The following is a 25,664-nucleotide window of genomic DNA, read 5'->3' on the forward strand; positions in this document are numbered from 1 at the left end:
CTTTTTTTCCCATTATTTTCTTCAGTGTTCTTCAGATAGTTTCTTGATCCATCTTAAAGTTCATTATTTCTTTTTTAATCTCCATGTTGCTGTTGAGCCCATCTAGTGAAATTTTTATTTTTGATATTTAAAAACTCTAAAATTTCAAGTTGTTTAAAAATTTTTTTTTTGTTTTTCTCATAAGCATTTCTGTCTTTATATTTACATCTATATATATTTACTTTTACCTCATGGAGCATAGTTTAAAAACTATATATCACCTGTATCATCTCAAGATAGGGATCTGTTGATTATCTTTTTTCTTGAGGCTTAGTCACATTGTTTGCTTCTTTGTATGTTCAGTGATTTTTAGGGTATATTCAAGACCTTGTGGTTAATGTATAGATTTTGGGTTCTGTTGTTACCCTCTGGAGAATATTATTGATTTTAAAGCATTCAGCAATTAGATTTAGGCCTCACTTTTTTTGTTGTTGTTGTTTTGTTTTGAGATAGTCTCGCTCTGTCATCCAGGCTGGAGTACAGTGGCACGATCTCGGCTCACTACAACCTCCACTTCCTGGGTTCAAGCGATTCTCCTGCCTTAACCTCCTGAGTAGCTGGGAATACAGGCACCCACCACCATGCCCGGCTAATTTTTGTATTTTTAGTAGGGACGGGGTTTCACCATGTTGGTCAGGCTGGTCTTGAATTCCTGACCTCAAGCAATCCACCTGCCTCGCCCTCCCAAAGTGCTGGGATCACAGGCGTGCCTGGCCAGGCCTCAGTTTTTTCTCACCTCCTCTGGGCAGTGGTTCTCATCTCAGTTTAGCTTTCAAAGCCTTTGCAATGTTGCTGTGGAGTTGTCTTGTGCCTGTGCCTCTTAAAGGTTGGTCTGAGACTTGGGTAACAGTTTAAAATCCCAATGCATTTCTCAAAGCTTTTGCTATGCTGCTCTGGGTGTTTTTTGTGCAGGTAAAGAGGCATTGAAGTGTTAGCCAAGACTTAGGTAATAGTTTTAAACTGAGCTCCATTCTCCAAGCGTTTGCTCTACTGCTTTTGGTCTGTCCTGTGCCTGCCTGAGCGGCTCAAAGTTGAGCCCAATTTGTACAGGTTCGTAAACACCAAGAGTGAGAGGATCCTCTTTTTGAGTCTCTCTTCTGCGGGATTCTCCCCACACTCTGGCTCATAGAGGCCCCTCTTCCTGATTTTCTTGCCAGGAAGACTGGTTTTCTCTCATTCTTTAGTGGACATTTTTTAGAGCTTTAGTGGAAATTAAAAAAAAAAATTTTTTTTTAATTGTTTTAGAGACAGAGTCTTGCTGTGTTGCCCAGGCTGGAGCACAGTGGCTGTGCACAGACGTCATCATAGCTCACTGCACCCTCAAGTCATCTTCCTCCCTCAGCCTCTGGAGTGCCTGGGACTAGAGATGTGCACCACTGTGCCCAGCTAGTGGAAGTTTTTGTTCTACTTCTCCATGTCTGGGACCCACCCTGAGGCAAAATGTTGAGAGAAGAGGAAAAACAAAAATGCAGGAAACTTTACCCTTGAGGGTTGCTTCTACAAGTTTTCTCTCCCATCACAATGTCCTCCCCTTTTTTCTTTTCACAGTTGTCAGTTAGTTGTTTTATGGTTTATTTAGGGCTTTTAGCTATAATCAGTGGGAGAAGAGTGTATTGAGCTTATCCTGCTGTGCTAGAAATGGAAGGCATATGTTTTTAGTATCTTTTAGATATGGAAAAAGTTGGACAATGAAAATATTAGTTTTAAAAATAACTGTATTTGTGACTATATCGTAAGTTATTTAAGGAATCAATATAGTAATAAAGTCATACAAAGATTAACTTCTTAGAATATTGGATTTTTTTCACAGGGCTAAAGAATGCTTAGATTCTCTTATCTCTCCATTTTAGTCTTATTCTTGATTCTCTTTAGATTTGTGTATCTATTTTTATTAAGTATAAGGATAATTGCCTTATTTTCAGCGTATTTATATCACTACTTGGAAGAAGGGATTTAATTCAATTTTTTGATTTCCTGTAGAAACTTGTTTTAAAACTTTATAAGTAAGTTGAAAGTGAAAGGTGAAACTATTAAGTATTCACATTTAAAATCTAAAACATGCTATCCCATTTAAATGTAATTAGAGGGGAAGTTGATTTGAATTATTTATAAAACTGATTAAGAAGAGTCAAATAGTTTGGGGCTAAGAAATTTTCTTATGTATCTAACATATTTTGAGATGAAAAGCAGGCATCAAAAATTTTAGCTGCTTTATGAGGACAAGAAATTAGTTGGTTTTATGGAAGATTTCTTTCATTTCTCAAAGGTAATGTAAATTATACACTTTATAAAGCCATAAATAGCTTATCTCTTGAAGAGTATCAGAAATTCTTTACTGTTTTATTATTCCATGATGTCAAAGAAAATATTTCCATGAGTTTGTGTGAGTGGATTTTTCTGAGCAGAAGCAGAAAATAGACTCATTGCTACTTTGTAAATGCTAATATGTTTTAATAAGTATGTTGTAAATGCCTTTGATGTTTTGTTGTTATCTTGGTAGATTGCATGGTTTTTATAAATTACTTGCCACACTAGTCACTTGTGCTTAAATACACTGATTAAAGTTTTTGTGATTGAAGGAGTTCTTACTTGTAATTAATTCACGTTCCATAGTATTAGTGATATATAGTCCTTACAAGTTTTAGATGAGAGTTTTTTTTTTTCTCCTCCTAGCAGCATGATGCAGAAGTTGAACACTTAACCGAAGTTATTAAGGAAAAGAATAAAGAAACCAAGAGACTGAGGTCCTCTTTTGATGCATTGAAAGAATTGAATGATACCTTAAAAAAACAGGTAAGACCTGTTTTAATATATACTGAACATAAGACATTCTAAGAAGTATATTTTATATATAACAAATTAAAGTCAGCCTTAGAACACGTTTCAGCTAGAGAAAATTTGGATTACATTTGTTAGCTTTATTTTAAAATACTTCCAAATGTAAATAAAATATTCTTTAGCTCTTTGGTCTCTTCTCTTTATTTGTTCTGGCAACCAACTGACAAAAGAAAAAAAGACAAGCAAAAGAAAAAAACCTGATAACCTGAGAACTGATTACATTTTTAGGTACTGATCTCTGGCTTTAATACTTATTATTTATCACTACTTATTTAACATTCATTTATTTTTGAGTATCTGTTATATCCTAGGCATCATGCTAGACTCAGACCTTCACATTGCTCATGTTCTCATGGTTATAAACTGGTATCACATTGCAGTATACTTATTTATATAAGTATTGCAGGCCGGGCACGGTGGCTCACGCCTGTAATCCCAGCACTTTGGGAGGCTGAGGTGGGCGGATCACGAGGTCAGGAGTTCGAGACCATCCTGGCTAACACAGTGAAACCCCGTCTCTACCAAAAATACAAAAAAAAAATAGCTGGGCGTGATGGCGGGCGCCTGTAGTCCCAGCTACTCGGGAGGCTGAGGCAGGAGAATGTCGTGAACCCAGGAGGCGGAGCTTGCAGTGAGCCGAGATTGTGCCACTGCACTCCAGCCTGGGCGACAGAGCGAGACTGTCTCAAAAAAAAAAAAAATTGTAATTTAGATTAATATATAATACCAGAGTTGCATAACATAAATAGTTTTGTGAGTTATGTCTTTTTTTTTCCTTCCATCTGCCAGTTTTTGGCAGAAAGATGTGAAAGTAAAGGAGTATGTTAAAGAGAGACAAGAGAATGATTATGTATATATTAGATTGTGTGGGGAGTAGATGTTGGAGCAGAAATTGGAGTAAACCCCGTCACTTTGAAAATGAAAGCATTGGGCTGGGAATCTGTATGGATTATGTAACTTAAGCCTCAGACTCTCCTAGAGTTCCTTTGCCAGCTGTCCTTTTCTGTTTCTGCTTTTGTTTCCCTTTAATCTCTACTTGTTGTGATCCTCCTCCTTGGCAGTGATACATAGGTACCCTGTTTCTCACCTGATCTAATTCTTTAGCTTCCTCATTTCATTTATGGCTGTTACTATTAGACTATGAATTTGACAGCCTGTTGTCTGTTTGGAATCCCACTTTATCCATGGAGAGATTGCTCTTTCTCATTACAGTCTCATTCTACCACTCTCTTGTGAGGATTTTAAAAATTCCTAGCATAGATAAACTGTTGCCCATACCTATCTCTTAGGTTTCTGTAATCCTTAATAATTTTGCATGTAGTTGCATGAGTGTGTGGTAATTGGGGTGGATATGTGGATTATTAAATATTTGGACCTATTGATAATTGGATTTATGAGCTAATGTGTACAAACTGAAAAAATTTGGCAGAATGCTTTTTTATGGTTTCTGTGTTAAGATTAGATCAGAGGTCAGCACACTTTTTCTGTTAAGGACTAGATAGTAAGTACTTTGGGCTTTGTAGGCCATGTGGTCTCTCTTTCAGTGACCCAGCTCTGCCATCGTAATGCGAAAACAGCCGTAGGCAATAAGTAACGAGCGTGGCTGTGTTCCAAAACGACTGTATTCATAAAAAACAAGCAATGGGCATATTTAGCCAGCTCCTGGCTAGATGAATAACATGTACTTTGAAATTGCTGAAGAAAAAGATATGTTATTTCTGTGACTGACTTACATAGTAATTTATGCTAACACTGGATATACATTTTCTAATAATTTAAAAGCATTTCTCATTAAGTCTAGCCAAGCTGAGGAGGCAAGGATTAATGTTCAAGCCTCATCATAGGGAGATAGCCCCAGTGAACACCCCAGGATCTCAGTTGAAAGGAGCAGCATTGTGCCTTGGGACTGGGTGAATTAGAGGGAGACAGAACTTTCCTAAACTGAAACCTGGCCTTGATTAAGTGCAGTTCCTGATCAGATTAAGGTGCTTACTCCTCAGTTTAAATGCCTAGCAGAGGAAAATATGTCTTTCATTCTATACAAAATTAATAAGCATGTCAAAAGACAGAATTGCATAACTGAGAATGAAGAAAAAAACCCCAGAGAATATAAGCATACTTGCGAGTGATCCAGATATTGGAATTTAACAGGCAATGACTTTAAAATAATGATTAATATGTTCAAGAAAGTAGAAAAATAGATTGACAATTTCATTAAAGAATTCCTAGCATAGGTCCATTTTTGCCTATATAATAAGTCTATGGAAAGGAATTAAATTGAAATTTGAAAACTAAAAAATACATCAATTGAATTTAAGAACTCCATTGAATGGGGTTTTACAATTATTTTTAATTGACATAATTATGCATAATTATGGGGTACAGTGATATTTGATACAGTAATGTGTAATGATCACAGTAATTAGCTAATCCATCAGCTCAAACATTTATCATCTCTTTGTATTGGAAATATTCAAAATCCTCTCTTTATCTATGTGAAAATATACCATAAATTGTTGATTGTAGTTACCCTGTAGTGCTATAAAGCTAGAACTTATTCCTCCTATCTGGTTCTTCTTTTTGTTTTGTTTTGTTTTTTTGAGATGAGTCTCATTCTGATGCCCAGGCAGGAGTGCAGTGGCATGATCTCGGCTCACTGCAACCTCTGCCTTCTGGACTCAAGCAATTCTCCTGCCTCAGCCTCCCGAGTATCTGGGATTACAGGCGCCCACCACCACACCTGGCTAATTTTTGTATTTTTAGTAGAGATGGGGTTTCACCATGTTGGCCAGGGTGGTCTCAAACCAAGTGATCCACCTGCCTCAGCCTCCCGAAGTGCTCGGATTACAGGCCTGAGCCACTGTACCCAGCCCCTCCTATCCAGTTCTAATTTTGTGTTTGTTAACCAACTTCTCCACATTCCTTCCTTTCCACAGCCATCCCAACCTCTAGTAACCAATATTATATTCTGTACTTCCGTGAGATCAACTTGTTTTTTAGCTTCCACATGAGTAAGAACATGTGGTATTTATCATTCTGTACTTGGCTTATTTCACTTAACATAAGTGTGTGGTAAGGTCTTTCAGGTTCATCCATGTTGCTGCAAATGATGAGATTTTGTTCTTTTTCATAGCTGAACAGTATTTCATTGTGTATGTATAAAGAAAATGTGGTTATAAAGAAAATGTATAACCACATTTTCTTTATAAATTTATCTATTGATGGACACATAGGTTGACTACTTTCCATACTTTGGCTATTGCAAATACTGCTGCAGTAAACATGGGAGTGCAGATCTCTCTTCAATATACTGATTTTCTCTCCTGTGAATATATACCCAGAAGTGGTTTTCGTTTTTTTGGGAACCTGAATACTTGTGTTTTTCATAATGGCTGTGCTAATTTATATCCCCACCAACAATGTAAAAGAGTTTCCCTTCTCCACATCCTCACCAACGTTTATTACTTTTTGTCTTTTTCATAGCCTAACTGGGATGAGATTGATACCTGATCATGGTTTCAATTTGCATTAACCTGATGATTAGTGATATTGAGCATTTTTTCATATACCTGTTGGCTGTTTGTATGCCTTTGTTTGAGAAATGTCTAGTCAGATTATTTACCCATTTTTTATTTGGATTATTATTTTTTTGCTGTTGAGTTCCTTGTATTGTCTGGATTTTCACCCTAGTTGGATGAATAGTTTGCATATATTTTCTCCTATTCTGCAGGTTGTGTCATTATTCTTTTTATTGTTTCCAATCTCATTTGTCTGTTTTTGCTTTTGTTGCTTGTGCTTTTGAGGTCTTATCCATAGTATCTTTGCCCAGGCGATTGTCCTGAACTATTTCCCATTTTTTCCTCTAGTAGTTTCATAGTTTTGGGTCTTATATTTCAAAGTCTTTAATCCATTTTGGGTTGATTTTTGTCTGTGATGGGAGATGGGGGTCTAGTTTTATTCTTAGGCATATGGATATCCATTTCCCGCATGATTTGTTGAGGAGACTGTCATCTCCCTTATTAATGTTGTTGGCATCTTTGTAGAAAATCAGTTGGCTGTAAATGTGTGGATTTATTTCTGAGTTCTCTATGCTGTTCCATTAGTCTACGTGTCTGTTTTTATGCCAATACTATGCTGTTCTGGTTACTATAGTTTTGTAGTATATTTTGAGTTTAGGTAGTGTAATGCCTCCAGTTTTGTTGTTTTCGCACAGGATCGCTTTTGCTTATTTGGGGTCTTTCATGATTTCATACACAGTTTAGAATTTTTTTCTATTTCTGTGAAGGATGTTGTTGGTATTTTAGTAAACATTATGTTGAATCTGTAGATGACTTTGGTTATTTTGACAGTATTAATTGTTCCAGTCCATGAACATGAAATGTCTTGTGTGTGTGTGTGTGTGTGTGTGTGTGTGTGTGTGTGTGATCTTCAGTTTCATTAATCAGTGTTTTATAGTTTTCATCGTGGAAATCTTTCACTTCCTTGGTTAAATTTATTCCCAGCTATTTTATTTTATTTTTGTAGCCATTGTAAACAGGATAGATTTCTTTCTTTCTTTTTCAGTTAGTTTGTTGTTAGTGTTTGGAAATGCTACTGATTTTTGTATGTTGATTTTGTGTCCTTCAACTTTACCAGATTTATCAGTTCTGAGAAATTTTTGGTGGAGTCTTTCGGTTTCTTTGCATTGAAGATCATGTCATCCAAAGAAGGACAATTTGACTCATTTCCAATTTTTGTTTGTTTGTTTGTTTGTTTGTGATGGAGTCTCACTCTGTCGCCCAGGCTGGAGTGCAGCGGCACGATATCTGCTCACTGCAACCTCCACCTCCTGGGTTCACACAATTCTCCTGCCTCAGGCTCCCGAGTAGCTGGGATTACAGGCATGTGCCACTACATCTGGCCAATTTTTGTACTTTTAGTAGGGACGGGGTTTTGCTGTATTGGCCAGGCTGGTCTTGAACTCCTGGCTTCAGGTGATCTGCCTGCCTCGGCCTCCCATATTGCTGAGATTACAGGCATGAGTCACCACACCCAGCCTGTTATTTCCAATTTGGATGTCTTTTATTTCTTTTTCTTGCTTAATTACTCTGGCTAGTACTTCTAGTACCATGTTCAACAAGAGTGGTGAGAATGAGCATCCTTGTCTTGTTCTAGTTCTTAGAGGAAAAATTTTCAGCTTTTCCCTGTTCAGTATGATGTTAATTGTGTGTTTGTTCTATATAGCTTTTAATGTGTTGAAGTACATTCCTTCTGTACCTAATTTTTTGAGAGTTTTTACTGTGAAGAGATGTTGTTGAATTTTATCAAATACTTTTTCTGTGTCTATTGAAATGATCGTAAGGTTTTTATATTTCATTCTGTTATACTCTTCATTCTGTTAAAACGTGATTATCACATTTTTTTATTTGCATATTTGAGCCTTCCTGTGTCCCTGGGATAGATCTCACTTGGTTATGGTATATTATCTTTTTGGTGTGTTGTTGAATTTGGTTTGCTAATATTTTGTTGAGGATTTTTGCATCTATGTTCATCAGGAATATTGGCCTGGAGTTTTCTTGTTGTGTCTTGGTTTAGTTTTGGTATCATGGTAGTGCTGGCTTTGTACAATGAGTTTGGAAGAATTCTCTACCCTTCAGTTTTTTGGGATAGTTTGAGAATTGGTATTTGTTCTTTAAAAGTTTTAATTCAGCAGTGAAGCCATTTAGTGAATTTAAAAGTACAGTTCAGCAGTGAAGCCATTTAGTTCGGGCTTTTCTTTGTTGGGAAACTTTTTACTACAATTCAATCTTGTTACTTATGATTGGTCTGTTCTAGTTTTCTGTTTCTTCTTGGTTCAGTCTTACGTTATATGTGCCTAGGAGTTTATCCATTTCCTCTAGGTTTTCTGGTTTGTTGGCATATAGTTGTTTCATAATGATCTCTGTAGTCTCTAGTGATCCTTGTATTTCTGTGGTACCGCTTGTAATGTCTCCCTTTTTGTTTCCGATTTTTCCGATTTTATCTATTTGGGTCTTTTCTCCTTTTTTCTTTTCTTTTTTTTTTCTTTTTTCTTTCCTTCTTCCCTTCTTCCCCTCCCTCTGCCTTCCCTACCCCCCAACCCTGCCTTTCTTTTCTGTTTCCTTCCCTTCCTTCCCTTGCTACTTCTCTCCCTTTTCTTTCTTTCTCTTTTTTTTTGACTGTCTCCTTCTGTCTCCCAGGCTGAAGTGCAGTGGCATGACCACGGCTTACTACATGTAGCCTTAACCTCCAGGGTTTAAACCACGCTTCTGCTTCAGCCTCCTTAGTAGCTGGGACTGCAGGCATGCACCACCACCTCTAGTTAATTTTTTAATTTTGTTGTAGAGGTGAGGTCTTATTGTGTTGCTGAGGCTGGTCTTGAACTGGGCTCAAGTGATCCTCCTGCCTCACCCTCCCAAAGTGCTGGGATTACAGGTGTGAGCTACTGCACTCAGCCTCTTCTTTTTTCTTAGTCTAGCTCATGGTTTGTTGGTTTTTTTATTTTTTCAAAAAGCCACTTTTCATTTTTTAAGAAAATTATTTTAGATTCAGAGGGTACATGTGCAGCTTTGTTACATGGATATATTGTGTAACAGTGAGGTCTGGGCTTCTAAAATGTACTCTTCACTCAAATAGTGAACACTGTACCCCGTAGGTTAATTTTCAACCCCTACCCCTCTCCCCCCTTCCCTTTTGGAGTCCCTAGTATCTGTTATTTCCATCTTTATGTCCATATGTGTGTACCCATTGTTTATCTTTGACTTATAAATGAGAACATACACTATTTAATTTTCTGTTTCTAAGTTATTTCACTTAGGATTAATGACCTCCAGCTCCATCCATGTTGCTGCAGAAGACATGATTTCATTCTTTGCTATGGCCACATAGTATTCTATTCATGGTGTATATATATCACAAATTTTATTGTAAGATACCATAAGTAATATAATAAAAAAATAATTGGATACCCAGGAATAAATCTAAAGAGAGATGTGCAAGACATCTCTACTTGAAAACTACAAAACATTATTAAAAGAAAATAAAACCTAAATAAATTGAAGATATGTTCATGGATAGGAAGACTCAATATTCTTCCTATCCATATATAGGAAGTCAGTTCTTCCATATATATATACATATCAGTATATACACAGACACATATAAACATAGTCCCAGTAATGCAATCCCAGTTATAGCTCATTGTACTGCATACTTAGGATTTTATACTTTTCTTTATATGTGTTATAGTTCAAATAACAGTGTACTTATTAATAAAAACATTTTCACTAAAATATATGTATATGCTTTTAAGACATCTGGAGTCTTGTACATTTTTCATAAAGTGAAGTAAATGATCTTACAAACCATTAATATTTTAGGGAAAAACGACAACTTCAGTTGTGATCTAAGTTAATCATGAATGCTGTCTCTGTTTTGTTACATTGGTTAGTAATATCAACCAGATTAGATAGTAGATTGGGAAACCCTTAGTATGAAACCAGTTGAAGGTGTCTATTGAAATATCTAACTTTTTCTACCCTTTAGTTAAATGAAGCAAGTGAAGAAAATAGGAAGATAGACATTCAGGCTAAAAGAGTTCAAGCTCGTTTAGATAATTTACAGGTAAGTTGCCTGTTCTTCTCTACAGACAGAAGTATGTTTTTAGATGATTGCCTTTGAGTTTACTCATTTTGATACAATTGTTCTTTAATTCATGCATATATACTGTTGCAGAGGAAGTACGAGTTTATGACAATACAGAGATTGAAAGGAAGTTCCCATGCTGTTCATGAAATGAAAAGTTTAAAACAAGAAAAAGCACCAGTTTCAAAAATTTACAAGGTAAGTTTGAATTATGATTTGATATGATTGAAAATTTCTCGGCTGGGTACGGTGGCTCACACCTGTAATCCCAGCACTTTGGGAGGCTGAGATGGGCGGATCACGATGTCAGGAGATCGAGACCATCCTGGCCAACATGGTGAAACCCCGTTTCTACTAAAAATACAGAAAATTAGCCAGGCATGGTGGCACACGCCTGTAGTCCCAGCTACTCGAGAGGCTGAGGCAGGAGAATTGCTGGAACCTGGGAGGCGGAGGTTGCAGTGAGCCGAGATTGCACCACTGCACTCCAGCCTGGGCGACAGAGTGAGACTCCGTCTCAAAAAAAAAAAAAAAAGAAAGAAAATTTTTCCAATGGAAAGCCAGGAAGATTTCTCTTGTGCTTTAATCTTTTCTCTTTGATTTAGCAAACATTCTTTTTGGAATGTTTGCTATGGAAGGGATTCACCATAATAATTTTTTAATAGGGAAATATCTCAAGAATATTTAAAATATACTTTCATTTGCAAAAACAAAACTATTATATTTCAGCAGTGTTTCAGGTACGTATCATTGACACATCATTAATGGCTTTATTGCTTAGTATGTTTTGACACTCCACAAGCATTTGCTATTATATTTCAGTCAAGACTACAACCCATCCCTGAATGGATTTCCATATATCTTTTTTTCCCTAAGAATTTTTAAAATTTGAGATATAAATTACATATGGTAACATAATGCAGAAATCCTTTAGTGTAAAGTTTGATTAATTTTGATAAATATTTCATGTTGTCTGTAACCAAATACAGAATACTTCCACTATCCTAGAATATAGAACTTTCCACTATCCTAGAAAGTTCTCTAATACCCTTTCCTGGTCATTCTTTTCTGCCAGAAGTTTTGCAGAAATTAGTTTTGCCTGTTTGAGACATTTGGTCAGTGGAATTGTATTGTGTGTACTTGTTTGTGTAAGGCTTTTCTCAGCATAATTATGAGTATATCAGTAGTTTGTTCCTTACTATTGCTCAATAGTATTTCATTGTATGACTGTATCAGAGTTTGTTCCTTCATTCTTCTGTTGATAGACACCTGGGCTTTTTCTAGTTTTTGTCTGCAATAAATAAAGCTGCTACAAATATTGGTGTACAGTTTTTATGGATGTATGTTTTCATTTCTTTTGGATATATACCAGGACTACAATTTCTGGGTCATAAGGTAGATAAAGGTAGATGTATGTTTTTAAGAAACTGACAGTTTTCCAAATTGGTTGTACTGTTTTGTGTACAAATGGGAGTGTAATGATACACTCCCATTAACAGTGTATCAAAGTTTTGGTTGCTCCACAACCTTGTCAACATTTGGTGTTTTCACTTTTGTTCATTTTGACCCTTCCAGTGGGTGTGTAGTAGTATCTTATTATGGGCTTTGATCATTTTGATATTTTGATAAATTTTCTAGTTCTTTATAAATTGAGAAAATTGGAGTAAATTGAAAAGGTACAGATTTTATATTCAGGGACTGAAGATAATCGAAGTTTTCATCTAAAGGGAGTTAGTTTCTATTTGAAAAAAATTGAGAAAGTGAAAAATTGCTCTTCAGAATAATGTGGTAATGCTACTATTTATCATTTTGTCTTTAGTCATTCTGATTTTGTGGATTGCCATCGGCTTAATGTTGCCTTTTTATTAATTTGCTTTTATATTTCTCTGTCTTTGAATTTTTTTGTTTTTTTATTTTTTAATTTATTAATATTTTTAATTTTTTTTTTTGAGATGGGGTCTCACTCTGTCACCCAGGCTGGAGTGCAGTGGTGCAACCTTTGCCTTCTGGGTTCAAGCCTCCCGAAGAGATGGGATTACAGGCGCCCACCACCACGCCTGGCTAATTTTTATATTTTTAGTAGAGACAGCGTTTCACCATGTTGGCTAGGCTGGTTTCAATCTCCTGACCTCTGGTGATCCACCTGCCTCTGCCTCCCAAAGTGCTGGGATTATAGGCATGAGCCACCACACCTGGCCTGCAGATTTTTAAAAAAATAAATTTAACATAGTTCCCTGCTTTAAGGTGGATATGTGTAGTGGTATCTTATTAAAAAAAAATTGAATTAAATTAGAAATGTGTTTTGTAATAATACTTAGTCTAATTAAATTTATAAATTACTTTGTTATTTTACTTTTCATTTTGGTAGGCTGTCAGAGGACAAGATTTCTAGGAAAAAATGTTCATATGTGTATTGAATGATATACTGGAAAGACAAAGTAACAATTTTTGTGAGAAGAGAAAGATAAGTTTCATAGTGGAAATTCTTTAGCTCTGGAAACCTTTAATTTTTTTTAGGGTGTTTTAATTGTGGTGATTCGTGCTCTTGAGTTAGGGCTAATTTTACTTTTTTTCCATCTTATCAAACTTGGATAAAGAATTTTTATGAAAAGTTTTAGTAATAAGGTACAGTTATTTCAACTTCCTGATTATGACTTTTCTTGCCTTCTCTCAGTTGTCATTTAACATGTTTTTAATATTAGTTGGAGAGGTTTTTGGTGTTTGTTTTTTTTTTTTTTTTCAGATGGAGTCTTGCTCTTTTGCCCAGTTTGGTGTGCAGTGGTGCGATCTCGGCTCACTGCAGCCTCCACCTCCTGGGTTCAGGTGATTCTCCTCCCTCAGCCTTCTGAGTAGCTGGGATTACAGGCATGCACCACCATGCCCAGCTAATTTTTGTATTTTTAGTAAAGACAGGTTTTGCCATGTTGGGCAGGCTGGTCTCGAACTCCTAGGGAACTTCAGGTGATCCACCCACCTCAGCCTCCCAAAGTGGTGGGATTACAGGCTTGAGCCACTGCACCAGGCAGGTTGGGGAGGTTTGAGTTGGAATTCTTTTGTTTGTTTGGAGAAGCTCTGTCCTTAACACATTTTAGTGAATTACTTTAGTCAAATTATTCTTATTATTTAACAAATTTAAGGTTTGTCTTTGAAGTTTTATGAAGTTGTGAACTGAAATAAATGATTTAATTTTTGACATATAGGTACCACTTAATGGGCAAGTTTATGAACTTTTAACTGTCTTCATGGACTGGATTTCGGATCATCATCTTAGCAAAGTGAAACATGAAGAATCTGGAATGGATGGTAAAAAACCACAACTCAAATTTGCTTCCCAGAGAAATGATATTCAGGAGAAGTGTGTAAAGGTTTGTTTTTTAATTTGAAATATGTGATTCAGAATATATGAAGATTAAAAAAGGAAAAGCCAGGGCCAGGCACAGTGGCTCACGTCTATAATCCCATCACTTTGGGAGTTCGAACTGGGCAGATCACCTGAGGTCAGGAGTTTAAGACCAGCCTGGGCAACGTGGTGCAACCCCGTCTCTACTAAAAATACAAAAAATAGGTGGGCATTTTGGCACGTGCCTGTAATCTCAGCTACTTGGGAGGCTGAGGCAGGAGAAACGCTTGAATCTGGGAGGTGGAGGTTGCAGTGAGCCAAGATTGCAGCACTGCACTCCAGCCTGGGCAACAGAGCAAGACTCTGTTTCAAAAGAAAAAAACAAAAAACAAATTTGAGGGGCTGCCTCTGATGAGGCCCTTCTTCCTGGTCTCCTGCAGAGTCCAGAGGCGATGCAGGGTATCACATGGCTAGGGGGCTGAGTGTGCTAGCTGAGGTCTGTCTCCCTTTTATAAAGCCACCAGTCCAGTTCCCATGATAATCCATTAATCCATGAACCCTTGGATGAATTAATCCTTTCGTGAGGGCATCCCTCATAACCCAGTCACCTCTTTTTTAAAAAGCTTTTGTGTTAGAGATGGGGTCTCCTTGTGTCACCTAGGCTGGAGTGCAGTGGCCCAGTCATTGCTTACTGCAGCCTCCAAACTCCTAGCCTCAAGTAGTCTTCCTGCCTCATCCCTTTGAGTAGGGTCTACAGGTATACACCACCTTGCCAGCTAATTAAAAAAAAAAAATTTTGTAGAGATCAGACCTGGCTTCATTGCACAGGATGATCTTGAACTCTTAGCTTCAAGCATTCCTCCTGCCTTGGCCTCCCAAAGTGTTGTCATTACAGATGTGGGCCACTGTGCCCAGACCCAGTCACTTCTTAAAGGCCCCACTTATCAATACTGTCATATTGGGAATTAAGTTTCAACATGACTTTTGGAGGAAATAAACGTTCAAACCATAGCACATGGCAAAAGGGAATTAAAGTTGTTAATCAGCTGACCTTAAAATAGGGAGATTATCCAGGATTATGTGGGTGGTCCTGGTAATCACACAAACTTTTTAAACCAGAAGGATTCAGAAGAGTAGGTCAGAGACTCAACCCCCTCTTGCTGGCTTTTGAAGATGGAGAAACAGGGCCATGAGACATGGAATTCAGATAATCTTTTTTCTTTTTTTTTTTTTGAGGTGGAGTTTTGCTCTGTTGCCAGGCTGGAGAGCAGTGGTGCCATCTTGGCTCACTGCAGCCTCCACCTCCCAGGTTCCAGTGATTCTCCTGCCTCAGTCTCCCAAGTAGCTGAGACTACAGGTGTGTGCCACTACGCCTAGCTAATTTTTGTATTTTTAGTAGAGATGGGGTTGCACCGTGTTGGCCAGGATAGTCTTGATCTCTCAACCTCGTGATCCGCCTGCCTCGGCCTCCCAAAGTGCTGGGATTACAGGCATGAGCCACCGTGCCCAGCCATCAGATATCTTCTGGAAGCTGGGAATTGCCCTCAGCTGACAGTCACAAAGGACATACAAATCTCAGTGCTCTAACTGCAGCAAACTGGATTCCACATGCAACTTGAATAAGCAAGGAAATGGATCCTCCCTTAACCTCCAGAAAGGAACACAGCTCTGTATATACATTGATTTTGGCTGGCTGAGACCCATTTTAGACTTCTGAACCTACAGAAGGGTAAAATAATGAATTTGTGTTGTTTAAATGTTAAGTTTGTGGTATTTGTTGTGGCAGCAATAGGACACAAATACACCTTTGTTTAGAATTTTGTCTCTTAGTACCTACATCAATTATTTCCCTAAATGTAGCCTTATTTTAGAAGTAACTGCCAATTAGGAAGGCCTGCCGTATTAAAGTTCTGCAGAGAAATTTTATTTGTTAGAACTAGATGAGGGCTGGGCACGGTGGCTCATACCTGTAATCCTTGCACTTCGGGAGGTTGAAGTGGGAGGATTGCTTGAGCCTAGGGGTTTGAGATCAGCTTCGGCAACATGGCGACACCCCATCTCTACAAAAAATACAAAAGTTAGCCAGGCCTGGTGGCACGCGCCTATAACCCCAGTTCCCTGGGAGGCTGAGGTGGTAGGATCACCTGAACCTGGGGAGGTCGAGGCTGCAGTGAGCCGTGATTGTACCACTGTACTCCAGCCTGGGCAACAGAGTGAGACCCTGTCTGAAGAAAAATAATGGAATCGGGATCATGTAATACTGTGTTTTTATATTAGTCTAATAACACAAGAGAATAATATTTAGCACATGTATTTCTCAGGATTCATTTTAACATCTGTAAATAAAAAGTTGTCTGTTGACATGTTCAGGATTTAGTTTCTATTAAGCCTAGATCCTTTCAGTTAAAATATTGTTTTCAACTTAATTACTATATAATAATAAATGTAGAACAATTTTAAGGTGTATAAATAAGCTTTTAAATATAATAATAGAAGAGTAAGTAGTACCAGATTAACTAACTAAATACTTGTGGCCATCGCAAGCAGGTATTCACATCTCTTTAGGAAGATGTAAAATTGGTAATTTTAAATAATGTAACCTTATCTTAAAATCTTTTTTTTTGTTATCGGACTCTATTAACCACTTGGGCAAGCATTTTATTTATTCTAAGAATACTAGTATAACTCAAAATATTTTAGCAAAGTAATCTCTTCAGAAATTACCTTTGGAAACTTCTGACAGTTTTTTTTTTTGTATATTTGATCACAGTTATAATTTACTTAAGGATGGATTTAATATTTAAGAACACCTAAAGCCATTGAGGAGTAAATTTGATATACTGGGTATACCTTATAAGACTGATTTTCTTGTGTGATTCAGTAACATAAGGGTGGAATATTATCAAAGAAATTGAGATACAAAAATTCAGTACAACCTGAGGTGGAAGGTACTATGTGTTACAAGTAAAGATTGTGAAATTTGGCTATAAGACTAACGTCATCAACATGTTGGAGTAGGAAGTTTCAGGCCCTTATTCCTCCGTGGAAACACCAAGTTAATTGCAATATAATGACAAGGACGTGTTAGTGAGAATTATAGAGACCAGCTGAGAAGCTGCAGCACTCAGGCTAAAACATTAAAAAGAAGGGACTCCTTCAAAAGGAGTGGAAAAGTTTGTGGCATTTTGCATGTGTGTTCCCCTGCCAGTATAGTGCAGTGCAACCAGGAGGAAATTTCCTATCCCCTACCGTCTCAGTTCATTGTTCTATTTGTCTTTCCTTATGCCGGTGTCACACTCGATTCATTACTGTAGCTTTGTAGTAAATTTTGAAAACAAAGTGTGAGTCTTCCAACTTTGTCCTTCTTTTCCAAGTATGTTCTGGGTCAATGGCATTTTCATATGAATTTCAGGGGCAGCCTTTCAATTTCTGCAAAGAAACCAGCTGGGATTTTGATTAAGGACTGCATTGAATCTGTGGATTAATTTGAGAAGTCTTGGCATCTTAACAACATTGTCTGCTAATCCATAAACAGGATGTCTTTCCATTTTATTCAGATCTTTTTAATTTCTTTCAGCTATATTTTCTCATTTTCAGGGTATAAGTTTTGTACTTATTTTGAAAAGTTAGTTTCACAGTATTTTTATTCTTTTTGATGATGCCAAAAATAGAATCATGTTCTTAAATTCATTTTTGGATTGTACATTGCTAATATATGGTTACACAATTAAAGGCAAGTCAAGACAGGGATACCACCTACTGTCACCTCTATTATTTAACATTATTCTAAAGCAAAATGATGAGAATTTGGAATGAAATGTTTAGCATTGAATGGCAGACCTATTTTCATCACTTTAAAATAATAATGTAAAGGAAAGGAAACCAACCAAAAAATTATTAGAACTCATGATTTCAGTAAAGTATCCAGTTGCTAAAAAGCAAAAAATCTTCCAAGTACATCAATATCTAATTTAAAGAAAAGAATGTATTTACAATACCAAATTTACAAAGCTAGTAAAATAAATAAAAGAGAAAATGTGCAAAACAAAATGTGGAAAACTACAAATTTTATTTAATGATATGAAACTTAATTGGATAATCAAGGGATTTCGCGTGTGCTGGATAGGAAGATTTATTATGACATCAGTTCTTACTAAATCAAAAAGTTAAATGTAACAATAAAAATGATTTTGGCTGGGCGCAGTGGCTCCCACCTGTAATCCTAGCACTTTGGGAGGCCAAGGTGGGCGGATCACGAGGTCAGGAGACGGAGACCATCCTGGCTAACACAGTGAAACCCCGTCTCTACTAAAAATACAAAAAATTAGCCAGGCGTGGTGGCAAGAGCTTGTAGTCCCAGCTACTCGGGAGGCTGAGGCAGGAGAATGGCATGAACCCAGGAGGCGGAGCTTGCAGTGAGTTGAGATTGTCCCACTGCACTCCAGCCTGGGCGACAGAGAGAGAATATGTCTCAAAAAAAAAAAAAAAAAATTAAAAAAAGTTGAAGATTACATTACATACTTTTGGATCACTGTTCCTGAAAAAAATTCATCAGAGATTCCATTCCCATTCCCATATGTAAACATATATTAAAACCACAGTGATTAGAACATTGTGGTAGTAGTATAGGAGCACACAAATTGATGGAACAGAACGTGACCACAAAAATAGATCCAAACTTGTAAATAGATTTCACATATGATAAAGGTAGCATGTTAAATCAGTGGAGGAAAATAGGAATTACTTCGTAAATGTATCAAGACTACTGGTTTACCATTTAAAAAAAGAAGGTGGTTCTATACCATACTTCTTAACACCAAAATATATTGTAGATAAATATTTGGAGGTTATCGTGAAACCATAGAAAACCCAAAAATATAACATTAAATATTTATCAAATACGAGAACAAGGAAGGTTTTTAATGTTTACACAAATGGTAAAAATAACAAAATGAAGACTAGATTTAATGACGTAAAAACATAAAACTTTTATATGTCAAAGAATACTACTTATCCTAAAATTGATATGGAATCTGAAGGCACAATGAAAAGCCAAAACAACCATAAAAAGAACAAAGTTAGAGAGAGCTCTCATACTTTCTGATTTCAAAACTTAGTACAAAGCTATAGTAATCTAAACTGTGTGATACTGACATAAGACATGTAGACCAATGGGATAGAATGGAGAGCCCAATATAAGCCCTCACATATAGTCCAATGATTTTTGACAAGTGTACGGAGACCACTCAGTGGAGGAAGGACAGTCTTTTCAACAAATGGTGTTGAAAAACTGGATACCCTCATGCAACAAAATGAGTGTGAGCCTTACCTTATACGATATGTAAAATTTAACTCGGCTGGGCGTGGTGGTTCACACTTGTAATTCCAGCACTTTGGGAGGCTGAGGTAGACAGATCACCAGGTCAGGAGTTCGAGACCAGCCTGGCCAACATAGTGAAACCCTATCTGTACTAAAAATACCAAAAATTAGCCAGTCATGGTGGCAGGCACCTGTAATCCCAGGTACTCGAGATGCTGAGGCAGGAGAATTGCTTGAACCTAGGAGGTGGAGGTTGCAGTGAGCCGAGATCGCGCCATTGCACTCCAGCCCAGGTGACAGTGTGAGACTCCCTCTCAAAAAGAAAAAAATTTAACTCAAAATGGGTCAAAGGCTTAAATGTAAGAATTAAAACTATAAAACTCTTGGAAGAAGACGCAGAGGAAAATCTTCATGATATTAGATTTGGCAGTGATTATATGGCTAAGACATCAAAAGCACAAGCAATAAAAGCAAAAATAAACTGAACTTCATCAAAATTAAAAATGTTTGTGCATCAACAGATTGAAATGGTAATCTCCAGAATGGGAGGAAATATTAGCAAATTGTGTATCTGACAAGCGATTGCTACCCACAATATATAAGGAACTCCTTCAACTCAGCAAAAAACAAAACCAAAAAGACCCTATTTTTAAAAAAGCAAGCAAAGAACCTAAATAGCTATTTCTCCAAAGATAAAGAAATGGCCCCTAAGCACATAAAAAGATGCTTAACATCACTACTCTCTAAAGAAATACAAAACCACAGTAAGATACCACTTAACACCTATTAGAATGTTTATTTTAAAAAATAAACAGGGCTGTACATGGTGGCCCATGCCTGTAATGCCAGCACTTTGGGAGGCCGAGGCAGGTGGGTCACTTGAGGTCAGGAGCTTGAGACCAGCCTGGCCAACATGGGGAAACCCCATCTTTACTAAAAATATAAAAATTAGCCCAGCGTGGTGATGCACACCTGTAGTCCCAGCTACTTGGGAGGCTGAGGCATGGGAATCGCTTGAACCTGGGAGGCGGAGGTTGCAGTGAGCCAAGATCGTGCCACCACACTACAGCCTGGGAGACAAATTGAGACTGTGTGAATACATACATATGTACATATGTACATACGTACATACAAGTGTTGGCAAGGATGTCAGAAAGTGGAATCCTTGTTTACTGGTCATAGGAATGTAAAATGCAGCTGCTGTGGAAGACAGTATGGTGATTCCTCAAAAACTTAAAACATAGAATTACCTTATGCAGTTTTACTTCTGGATATATATTCAAAATAATTGAAAGCAGAGGCTTGAACAGATATTTAAACACCAAGTTTATAGCAAGATTATATATAATAAAAAGAAGGTGGACACAAGGTAAATGCTCATCCATGGATGAGTGGATAAACAAGATGTGGTATATACATACACAAGACTATTATTCAGGCATGAAATTGACACATGCTACAGCATGAATGAACCCTGAAGCCATTGTGAATGAAATAAGCTAGACACCAGATGACAAATATGAGATGATTCTACTTCCGTGCATGCAGTACCTAGAATAGTCAAATTTATAGAGACAAAGTAGAATGGTGGTTACCAAGGGCTGGGGGAAGAGAATGGAGAGTTATTATTTAATGGATACAGAGTTTCATTTTGGCATTTTGCAAAACTTTTGGGGGTGGATAGTGATGATGGTTACACAACAGTGTGATTACACTTAATGCCATTGGTAAATTTTAAGTTATGTATATTTTACCATAATAAAGGTTTTCCAACAAAGTGTCAATTAGGATACATTTTCACCAGGATTCTGCATTCTAAGACAGACCACCCTAAATTTTAGTGTACTCACTTTGCAGAAGTTAGGCAATTTGACAGAAACCAAAGGCATGGCTCACGCCTGTAATCCCAGCACTTTGGGAGGCCGAGGCGGGCAGATCACCTGATATCAGGAGTTCAAGACCAACCTGGCCAATGTGGTGAAACTCTGTCTCTACTAAAAAATACAAAAACTAGCCGGGTGTGGTGGTGGGCACATGTAATCCCAGCTACTTGGGAGGCTGAGGCAGGAGAGTCGCTTGAACCCAGGAGGCAGAGGTTGCAGTGAGCTGAGATCACGCCATTGCACTCCAGCCTGGGCAACAAGAGCAAAACTCCGTCTCAAAAAAAACAAAAAAACCAAAAAAAAAAAAAAACCAAAGCTTGGGAAGGAAGCCACAAAGTGTTCTTCATTGTGACATTTTGGCCAGGACAACTTGGCCAGGTGCGGTGGCTCACGCCTGTAATCCCAGCACTTTGGGATGCCGAGGCAGGCAGATCACTCGAGGCCAGGAGTTCAAGACCAGCCTGACCAACATGGAGAAACTCTGTCTCTACTAAAAATACAAAAATTAGCCAGGCATGGTGGTGCATACCTGTAATCCCAGCTACTCATGGGGCTGAGGCACCAGAATCGCTTAAACCCCGGAGGCAGAAGTTTCAGTGAGCCAAGATCATGCTGCTTACTGCACTCCAGCCTGAGTTATAGAGCGGGACTCTGTCTCAGAAAAAAAGAAAAAAAATCTGACAATGTCAAATCATCACTGTAAGAAAGCAAAAGGCAATGTATCTGATGTAAAGATCACCTGATGATCTTAAACGCTGAAAGGACAAATTGTAAAAAGTGATTTTGCAAAGAGTTCACAGTTCCCTACTACTGCCACCCTATGAATGAGGACCATTGTTACTTTTTTAGTAGGACAAAATATGCCGAATCTTTTGAAACATTCAAAAGATAAGAAAAAGTACTTTTTTATTATGTTTGGATTAAGAATATAAATACTGTCAGAAAAGGCTTGGTATTTAGAGGGGATAAAGATATAAATGAAGTGAAATTTTTTCATGAAAAAATGAAATGGCTAGGAAAAGACAGTGTTTGCTGTGAAGAAACTGAAAGTCAGATATCTAAGAGAAACTTGACTTTCCAATTTTAGCACACATCAGAATCTCTTGCAGGACTTGTTAAAACTCAGGTTCCTAGGTTCTATCCCTGGAATCTGATTTAGTAGATCTGATGTGGCACAGAATTTTTCTTTCTTTCTTTCTTTCTTTTTTTTTTTTTTTTTTGAAACAAAGTTTCACTCTTGTTGCCCAGGCTGGAGCGCAATGGCATGATCTCGGCCCACTGCAACTACTGCCTCCTGGGTTCAAGCGATTCTCCTGCCTCAGCCTCCCGAGTAGCTGGGATTTCAGGCACCGGCCACCATGCCCGGCTAATTTTTGTATATTTAGTAGAGATGGGGTTTCACCATGTTGACCAGGCTGGTCTTGAACTTCTGACCTCAGGTGATCCACCCTCCTCGGCCTCCCGAAGTGCTGGGATTACAAGTGTGAGCCACCACGCACAGCTTTTTTTCTCTTTTTTGAAATGGAGTCTCACTCTGTCGCCCAGGCTGGAGTGCAGTGCTGCCATCTCAGCTCCCTGCAACCTCCGCCTCCTGGGTTCAAGCAGTTCTTCTGCCTCAGCCTCCTGAGTAGCTGGGATTACAGGTGTACGCCACCACACCTGGCTAATTTTTATATTAGTAGAGACGGGGTTTCACCATGTTGGCCTGGCTGGTCTCAAACTCCTGACCTCAAGTGATCCGCCTGCCTCAGCCTCCCAAAGTGCTGAGATTACAGGCGTGACCCACCACACCTGGCCAGAATTTGTATTTCTTTCTTTTTTTTTTTTTTTTTTGAGACAGAGTTTCACTCTTGTTGCCCAGGCTGGAGTGCAATGGTGCGATCTCGGCTCACCGCAACCTCTGCCTCCCAAGTTCAAGCGATTCTCCTGCCTCGGCCTCCCAAGTAGCTGGGATTACAGGCATGCGCCACCACACCCAGCTAATTTTGTATTTTTAGTAGAGACGGGGTTTCTCCTTGTTGGTCAGGCTGGTCTGGAACTCCTGACCCAGAATTTGTATTTCTAACATGTTCCCAAGTGATGCTCTTTCTGTAGTTTTAGGGACCACAATTTGAGAACCACTGGTATAGATAAATTATATCCTAAGATAAGAAAATATATGGAAAAGCCTTGTAGAAGTGACTGCTAAAAGTTAAGCTTTGAAGGATGAGTAGGTATTTGTGAGACAGACACCTAGTAGTTGAAGGAGGAGACACGAGCTGCCTTAGTCATAACGTGTATCTATTACAGGGTATGGGTGAGGTATGATGTGAGGAAAGTTGCAGTGAGCTGGAAGTGGAGTCACCTGCTGTTCTAGAACTATACTGGCAAGTTTGAATGTCATCCCACAGATAAGAGGGAGACAGGAAATGGTTTTAAGCAAGGGATCTATATTTTACCATGGAGAAACCTTAAATGCACATTGCTAAGTGAAAGAAGCCAGCCTGAAAAGGCTACGTACTATATGATTCCAACTATAATGACATTTTGGAAAAAGCAAAAACTGGAGTAAAGAGATCAGTAGCTGCCAGGGGTTCTGAGAAAGAGGAGAGGAGCACAGGCAATGTTTAGGACAGTGAAATTATTTCCTGTGATACATGGTGGATACATGTCATTATATGTTGTCAAAATCTGTAGCCTATACAACAGAGTGAATCCTAATGTAAACTATAGACTTTAGTTAATCATAGTATGTCAGTGTTAACAACTGTAACAAATGTACCACACTAGTAAAGATGTTAATAATGGAAGGTACTGGCAGGTGGGAGTAGGACAGGGGGCATGTAAGCATTCTCAACTTCCTACTCAATACACTCAGAAACCTAAAACTGCTCTTTAAAAACAAGGTCTGTTAGTTTAAAAGTAAACAGGAAGTAGAGATAGAGTAGGCAAGTTTTCAAAGAGCTTGGCAGGAACCTCAAAGAAGACAATGCCAGATGAATTTAGTGAAGTCTGGTTTTTCTTAAGCTATGGGAATGTTTATAGTCCATGACAAAGGTCAGCAAACCTTTTTTGTAAAAGGACAAATGGTAAATATTTTAGGTTTTGCAGGCCAAAAAGCAAAGTGAAAGATACCAGTACTTACATAATAAGAAACGAAACAAATTTTCACAAATTTTTTTGTTGACAAAATCAAAATTTAATGTGGAGTAAACTTTTTTTTTTTTTTTGAGACGGAGTCTTGCTTTGTCGCCCAGGCTGGAGTGCAGTGGCGTGATCTCAGCTCACTGCAAGCTCTGCCTCCAAGGTTCACGCCATTCTCCTGCCTCAGCCTCCCGAGTAGCTGGGACTACAGGCGCCTGCCACCACACCTGGCTAATTTTTTTTTTGGTATTTTTAGTAGAGACGGGGTTTCACTGTGTTAGCCAGGATGGTCTCAATCTCCTGATCTCATGATCCGCCTGCCTCGGCCTCTCAAAGTGCTGGGATTACAGGCGTGAGCCACCATGCCCAGCCAATGTGGAGTAAACTTTTTGCAGTAGATCGAATAATAAGGAAACTAGAATTTGAGGGTATCATTTTACTCAATTGGGGTTCCAAGTGTTACCTGTCATCAGAATCAATTGCATATTTTTATCTGTTAATGCTGGTCTGTAATGAGAGTTTACGTATTTCATCTTTGAAATTTTTTTTTTTTTTTTTTGAGACAGAGTCTCGCTCTGTCACACGAGCTGGAGTGCAGTGGTGCAATCTCGGCTCACTGCAACCTCTGCCTCCCAAGTTCAAGCAATTCTCTTGCCTCAGCCTCCCAAGTAGCTGGGATTACAGGTGCCCACCACTCCCAGCTAATTTTTGCATTTTTAATAGAGATAGATGAGGGTTTCATCATGTTGGCCAGGCTGGTATTGAACAGCTGACCTTAGGTGATCCATGCGCCTTGGCCTCCCAAAGTGCTGGGATTACAAGCATGAGCCACCATGCCTGGCCTGAAAATGTCTTTTTATACACTAAGTATTGTCAAATAGTTGACATCAATCCATGAGCATATGATTTTGTTTCATTGTGGTAAAATATGCATAGCTTAATATTTATCATTTTAGCCATTTATAAATGTACAATTTAGTGGCATTAAGTATTTTCCCAATGCTGTACAACCATCATTGCTATCAATTTCAAGAATTTTTCATTATCTGAAACAATTCTGTACCCGTTTAACAATATCTTCCCATTCCTCCCTCCCCTGTAGACCCTGGTAGTCTCTCTTCTACTTTCTATCTCTATGAATTTGCATATTCTAAGTATCTCATATAAGTGGCACCACAGACAGGCATATGACTTTGTCACTTGAAAAGCATTTACAGAATTCTATTTGATTCTTCTCTTGATATTTCTTTTTGTATATCACTATTGGAGATTAATCACTTCCAATTGAAGGTCAGTTGGCAGCTCCTCAATTGCAGTCAAATGGATCTTGAAATAAGCAGATTGTTTTGCACTTGCATTGAGATTCAAATAATGCTGCTAGAACTGTAGTTTGGAGTCAGAAAACATATCTGCTGCAAATCTGTGTTGGAATGGATATCTCATCTCTTTTTAAAATATCTGACAACAAAGGAAGTTTATG

At 38.0% G+C, this 25,664-nt stretch overlaps 1 protein-coding gene across 50 annotated transcripts in view; it reads left to right on the top strand.

Moving 5' to 3' along the window:
• The window catches only part of LOC101137060 (coiled-coil domain-containing protein 138), a 90,229-nt gene that overhangs the window by 13,060 nt on the left and 51,505 nt on the right, over positions 1 to 25,664 (top strand). For 38 of the 50 annotated variants that reach the window (XR_010129892.1, XR_010129891.1, XR_008677036.2 and 35 more), the window contains 4 exons: positions 2,713 to 2,832; positions 10,420 to 10,497; positions 10,609 to 10,716; positions 13,719 to 13,883. Coding sequence is in view for 18 of the 50 variants with exons in the window: in XM_055378334.1 (XP_055234309.1) it covers positions 2,713 to 2,832; positions 10,420 to 10,497; positions 10,609 to 10,716; positions 13,719 to 13,883 (471 nt within the window). In the remaining 32 variants the exon portion in view is untranslated. The remainder of the gene's footprint in view (positions 1 to 2,712; positions 2,833 to 10,419; positions 10,498 to 10,608; positions 10,717 to 13,718; positions 13,884 to 25,664) is intronic. The other 12 variants (XR_008677042.2, XR_008677054.2, XR_010129898.1 and 9 more) reach the window with 1 other exon arrangement.

Source organism: Gorilla gorilla, chromosome 12 (genome assembly GCF_029281585.2).
Source record: "Gorilla gorilla gorilla isolate KB3781 chromosome 12, NHGRI_mGorGor1-v2.1_pri, whole genome shotgun sequence".
NCBI classification, from domain to species: Eukaryota; Metazoa; Chordata; class Mammalia; order Primates; family Hominidae; genus Gorilla; species Gorilla gorilla.